The 6,133-nt window shown below is 43.4% G+C and overlaps 1 protein-coding gene across 5 annotated transcripts in view; it reads right to left on the reverse strand.

Annotated features, from left to right (window-relative positions):
• Positions 1–6,133, reverse strand: part of CRAMP1 (cramped chromatin regulator homolog 1) — a 50,108-nt gene that overhangs the window by 10,247 nt on the left and 33,728 nt on the right. For all 5 annotated transcript variants that reach the window (XM_027902674.1, XM_027902672.1, XM_027902671.1 and 2 more), the window contains exons 12-15: positions 3,277–3,458; positions 2,602–2,676; positions 1,405–1,486; positions 600–704 (exon numbers count right to left, since the gene is read on the reverse strand). In XM_027902674.1, the coding sequence (XP_027758475.1) occupies positions 600–704; positions 1,405–1,486; positions 2,602–2,676; positions 3,277–3,458 (444 nt within the window). The remainder of the gene's footprint in view (positions 1–599; positions 705–1,404; positions 1,487–2,601; positions 2,677–3,276; positions 3,459–6,133) is intronic.

Here is a 6,133-nt window from a genome sequence, read left to right on the forward strand (position 1 = left end):
TCTCTAAAAGATGATGTTTTAAAATGACTCAATGAGTCAAAACTTAACCCACATAAAAAGTGGCCATGGGAACACCTGATCTGCTGTGTCAGCCGCTCCTCTGCACCAAGGGTAGCACTGCTTTTAGCTAAAAGGTTTAACTTTTCTGCCCTGTTTCAACCTGTTACTGGCTATATCAAAATGGATGAGAAACGTCCCAGTTCTCCCCCCCCCCCCTTTCCTCCTATATTTTTTTACCTTTTTTGTCCTGCAAATTGGTAAGTATTTTGTTATGCAATTTCTAGAAGTTTCCTACAGGTTACTTGAGGGGCTCTAGAAACAACAGAGCCTTATTTTGTTACCTTGCCTCTAGCAGCTATATAGACTCAATTTAAAACACTTAAGTTCTTTCAAGGGTTGACCTCACCCAGACCTTTTAAAATCCACTTCAAACATCTGAATGTCTTTCCATCCCAAATAATCCTCTAGATAAAACCTAGAGGCAGTCACTGTTTTCACCTCCCTAATCATTCTAATGATGGGACCCACCCTGTGTTGCAAGATAGTATCTGCCTGGGGGGCACCAGCATGGCTTTTATTGCAGATTTGGAACCACTTACTAGACAGATGGTTGGTGGCCTGTGTTGGAAGAACTTTGGGCACAATTGGACGAGAAACAGCAGCTTTAGTCAGTGAGGACTGGATTGGCCGAAATGAACCTCTCCCTAGGGGGAAGGATTAATACCTCTCAGGCAAATGAAATTTAACACCTTTAAAGCAGAGCACAACACAGTTCAGTAGAAGCAAATAAATTCCAAGCAGCAGCAAGCCCCAGGAATGCAATTGATGGAGATGATGGAAGAGAGCTGAAATATTATGTGAACTAACCAGTGCCTTGCCACAGGCATGCAACAGCAAGTGCTGCTGTGCTAGTGGGGCTGCTCTCATACTGTCAGTGAAGACAACCCTTAAGGTCTCATGCTGGCTTTGATGGGGGATCACCTGTACTACCACACCTGTACTCAGGAGCATACCAGCAGAAAAGGACATGTGGGCAGTGCACTGATTATACTGTATGAAATTTAGAGAGTATGCCAGGTACTAGAAAAACCCCAATATAAAATCTAGACAAATGATTACACACTGCAGAACACAAACTTCTATCTAAGTAATTTGTTCCACATTTTGTCTCCCTGTTGAGAACTCCTTGCTCTTCCCTACTTTCAGTATTGGGAAATTGAAGAAAAAATTTCTATCACAAGCATGATTTGCTTAACAATGATTCAAGAGAAAACTCCCATCATTCTGTGGGCTGATGACACTTGTTTTGACAGGGCATTTTCCTCTTTTTAGAAATTACTCTTTTATGCAGTTTTAAGGGACACTTTCCAGACCACAGAAGTGCTAAAAGAGACACAGACTCACCTGTAATGGATGAGTTGGATAAGATAGAAAAGGAACAGACATGCTGGGACGGATTTCCAGACGGCCTGGGGAGCAGTGTTCTCTACATGAGAGAAACAATAAACCAGAACAGATTTAAACACAAAGGGTAATGCTCATCTCAGAAAGCACAGAAGTTCATGAGACCATCCAGAATAAGCAGAGTATTTCCACGGCTTCACTACCATGCAGCAGGCACACCAACAAGGTCTGTGTACTCTTGACAAAGAAGTTACAGATAGGAATAATGTATTTTCTCTGTAAATTATTACAAGAGAAAATTTCCACATGGAAAATTCTCAGAGAAATGCTGATTAGAACTATATTCTTCTCTGATTATACTTGCAGTATTTTTCAAATCTCTCACAGAATTACAACAGTGATCTTAAGGACAGCACCTACTCTCTGTGCAAACTGATCTTCCCTTAAAATTGAACAAGTGTGAATTAATGAGACAACTGTATGTACTTCAGAGCTCTTAAAAAACAGAGAATTGCACAGATCTGAAGATCCCAGGACCAAAAAAATAGAAATTAACCAGGGGTTAATTTCTGAGTCTCCTACTCTTATACAGAGCAGAGGAGACAAAAGGTATATTGGCACTTGGGAATTTTGCCTTTTCCCTGGGTTATCAGAGCAGTCTGAAGGAGGGCAGTGCCTGTCTGCTGCAAAAGCACCATGACAACAGGCCACTTTTTCCATACATCTCTTTGCAAACTCCATGTTTTCCCCTGGAATCATTGTTCTGTCAAAGTGTATTATGATTTATTTCACTAGAGGTTTATACCCACTACAGTTTAACAGCACTAGTGAGCAGGAGGCAGGAAAAGTATCTAAAGGGAGATCTTGTTGTAATAGGGCTGCCAGCACAGGGACACACTGCCTCTGCCTCAGCACCAGCAGGCCCAGGAAGCAGAACCTGCTTCCAGAGCAGAGGCTTTTTTATTTTTCCAAACCACCCCAGGGGCACTGGACTTCTGCTGTTGTTGATATTTCTCACCCAGGGAATGTAACATGGCTGGTTACACCAGAGACTGAAATGTCTGTTCCTTCCTATGTTCAGCTTCACTTTTCCAGTGGATGTATGAGGGAAATTCAATTTTTCGTTAGGTTCAAATCACTGTAGCCTTACTGATACCTACTCAGGGAGCAAAAGAGGCATTCACACTTTGCTCTGACCTGCACTACCAACGGCTTCCGCAAGTGCCTGTTCCGTAACTTCCTGGGCTTCGGCAGGAAGAAGTCCGACTGCATCTGGACAAGAACAGTATTACAAAGTATTTTGAGCATCCAGACCCAGAATAAATTATACCTCCTGGACTCTGATTGTCAGTAAAGTTGACTCAAAAGTTAATTAAAACACTGTGGTTTGTTTCAGACAGCACAATATCCTTTCTGCTACAGTCAGAACATTTTCCACCAAGAATATATTTTTCTTTATGGAGATAAAGCTTTCTCCTCAAAAAAAGCACTTCACTACTTAACTACTGCAGCTTCCTATGAAGTTGTTACTGAGATTGTATTTGACTTAAATACAGCAATGAGGTTGTGTTAAAATTAGCTGCACATCAGAAGGGGATCAGTTTTTGCTAAACCTGGCAAATATATTTGCTGGAGCAACTTAATTAGAGAGTGAACCAGTTTCATTGGGCTGTGTGATGTCACTCAGACTCGGGTCTGAACAGGTAATGTCACTTCAAAGCACAGTTATATACTCCAAATCTGACTCATCTCAGCTAATACAATGTTAGACTTGAGCATCATGAGAAGCACTGAGCCCAAAATCCCCAAACCCCTGGGACACCTCCTGGAAGGCGGCTCAGGCTGCATTTTCCACTCAGTCACCTCACTTATACTGATGGTGTCCAGGTGCTGCCGGAAGGTCAGCTCTGCTTCCTTGCTGGGCAGGAACAGCTTCCCATGGCGGCTGTTGGGGGGTAGGGTCGTGGGCACTGCAAAGAGCCCACTGTCGGCCTCGGCGCTCCCGGAACTCGAAGGGCCAGCCACCAAGAGAGGTCTAGGGAAGTTTCTCAAACCTAGAAGATTTTAACAGCAATTCAAATGAGATTAAGTGAAAATAAAACAGGAAGTAACTTTTTAGTAACTGAAGGATCACAGAGAAAGCTGGGACTCTGCCACCAGCTGTGTGTGATCCCAAGTCAGGAATCTCTCCATACTTCAGTTTTCCCACCTGCAAACTGACAGTATTTACCTGCTTCACAGGGATACCACTAACATTCACTTGCTTTGAAATCCTTGGAAGTAGGGGATTAAAAGCCATTTTACCCTGCTAAAGTAACTAGAATTGAAGCCCTCAGTTTTCAGCCCCACACAGACTGTGATAACGAGTTTATAGGAATACCTGAGGGCCTATCTCAGTAAACAAACTATATATCCACCACTCCTTATGTAGAGGAAGATAATACAAACACAGACTCATCACAAACACAGCATTAATGATTTATTTACACTCCCCACACCCCTTTTTCCACAGTGATTCAAAGTGCAACCCCAGTAAGATTCTGGTGGTAGAGCAGAGATCATTTTACCCAAATACCTTCCAAAAGAAGGACTGTCTTCAAAATACATTTGGCACTATGAAATAATGGCAGCTGGTCTGAGTAAAACTTCTCTGTTTACATTTAAGTGTAAAAAATACAGTAGGATTTTCCTGTGCTGTGCCCACCTTGCAGGCAGCCAGCTCAGGGGAAAGCCAGTACTGTTGGTCTGTTATTCTGAGGTCCCCAAGACATGGACCTGCCTCTCTCCACACAGAACACTGGGTTTCCTTACTCACTACGGCAGAGATATGCGACAGTGTTCAGAAGCGTTCTGAAGAACATCAAACTTTATTTACTGAACAAATAAACCTGCAGGTTTTATCCTCCTGTTTAAAAGACAAAATGGCCACCTCCACGCTGCTGCTCTAGATTCTTTTTTCAAAGCTTAGTTAAAATTTCAGTGTGCTCATGTACCTAAATATCAACTAAATGCAAAGAAACATAAATTTGTGCCTCCTGCCTGACCAAATTACCGCAGTCATTTACTAGCACTGTGTGAGGATACAAAGGAGCTCAGTAACTACTGTATACTACAGGTTGCAATCCAGACCACAAAGAATTCTATTTTAGATCCAGAACACCCTTATCAGGGCTCATAAAAGGGATTCAGTTTGTCTACCAAAACAACCCAACCCAGGGTGGGGATCTCGGACTCAGGTACCCTTTTGACACCCTGGAACGCATCCCCAAGGCCCAGGCAGAGTTGCTGAGGGGCTGAAGTAGTTAACTGGGTGTAACCGTTGTACTGAACACACTTGTACTGCTCCTCTGTTCCCAAAGCACTCAGCTGCAGCCAACATGGCCATCTTTGATAGGTACAAAAGCAGGACTACAGAGTCTGTGTTTGCCACTTTGCACCAAAGGCTACCTGCTTCCTAAAAGTATGTTAAAGCACAGAGCTACTTGTAACCCAATGGTGCAAATCAAAGACCAACATGGACAATTATATCTGGTTTTGAATCACAGAAGCTCTGCTCCTACAGAACAGGTGTCTGTTTCTAGGGGATCAGATACAAATACTATTATTTTCTTGCTGTTGCTGCCCAGGATCCTCAGTGGATGAACCTTATCCTTGCTTAAAATGCTTCAGAAAAAAATGTCAAGGCGTTCGTTAGAGAAGCATGAAGTACAATTTCATGCTGCAAAACGAGGAAGTTTGATTCTACTTCAAGTCTGACTGAAAAAGATTTAAAAAGTCCTTTGAGCCTGTGGATCTCACTGAAATGTAATTTATCTGTTTGATCTATTAAATTATTGCCTCTTACTGGATATTTAAGTGTGTATGACCTTGCCTAGAAGTCAGTGCAACGAAGCTTTAGATAAAGGTGAAATTGCTCTAATGTCATCTTAAATGAAAACCACCCAGAGCACGATGTTCTACAGCACCAGTTAACTGGGTCCACTGCTTCTCACAGCAGGGGTGTGAAAAGGACAGCCTAAGAATCACAATTGGTCCCAGTAACCCCAATACCTTCACAGACTTTCCTAAAGTAATAAATATTTGGTGGTAAATGCAACTGGGCTAAAGCACAGGACTGAAATTCCTGGCCTTCATGGCTGGGGCTCACAGGTTACAGCAGCTGTACCTGCTAGTAAAAAAAAAGGTAACTCACAGTCATTCTGCATCTTATAATGACAGAATCACAGGCTGATTTGGGTTTGAAGGGATCTTAAAGCTCATCTCTTTCCAATATCCCTGCCACTGGACACCCTCCACTAGCCCAGGTTGCTCCAAGCCCTGTCCAACCTGGCCTTGGACACTTCCAGGGATGGGGCAGCCACAGCTTCTCTGGGCAACCTATGCCAGTGCCTGCCCACCCCCATAGGGAAGAATTTCTTCCTAATATCTAATCTAAACCAATAATGGCAGGATGGCACAGGAAATTTTCAGTAATTATTTATCAACAAACTTTACACCACGTATTTGGTCACCTGCTCTGTGAGCCGATGCTCTCCTGAGATCCCACACCCTATGCCAGTCAGCTTGTGCTGGTTTGGGCTGGGAAGGAGTTCATTTTCTTCAGTGGGGTGGGTTCGGATTTGCGCTGCAAACAGCTGATAACCCAGGGATGTTGTGGTCACTGCTGAGCAGGGCTTACACAGCCTCAAGGCCTTGGCTGCTCCTCCCCCCGCACTGCCAGCGAGGGGGC

This window comes from Empidonax traillii, unplaced genomic scaffold, assembly GCF_003031625.1.
Source record: "Empidonax traillii isolate 1590-97213 ecotype Southwest subspecies unplaced genomic scaffold, ASM303162v1 scaffold903:size462939, whole genome shotgun sequence".
Lineage (NCBI taxonomy): Eukaryota > Metazoa > Chordata > Aves > Passeriformes > Tyrannidae > Empidonax > Empidonax traillii.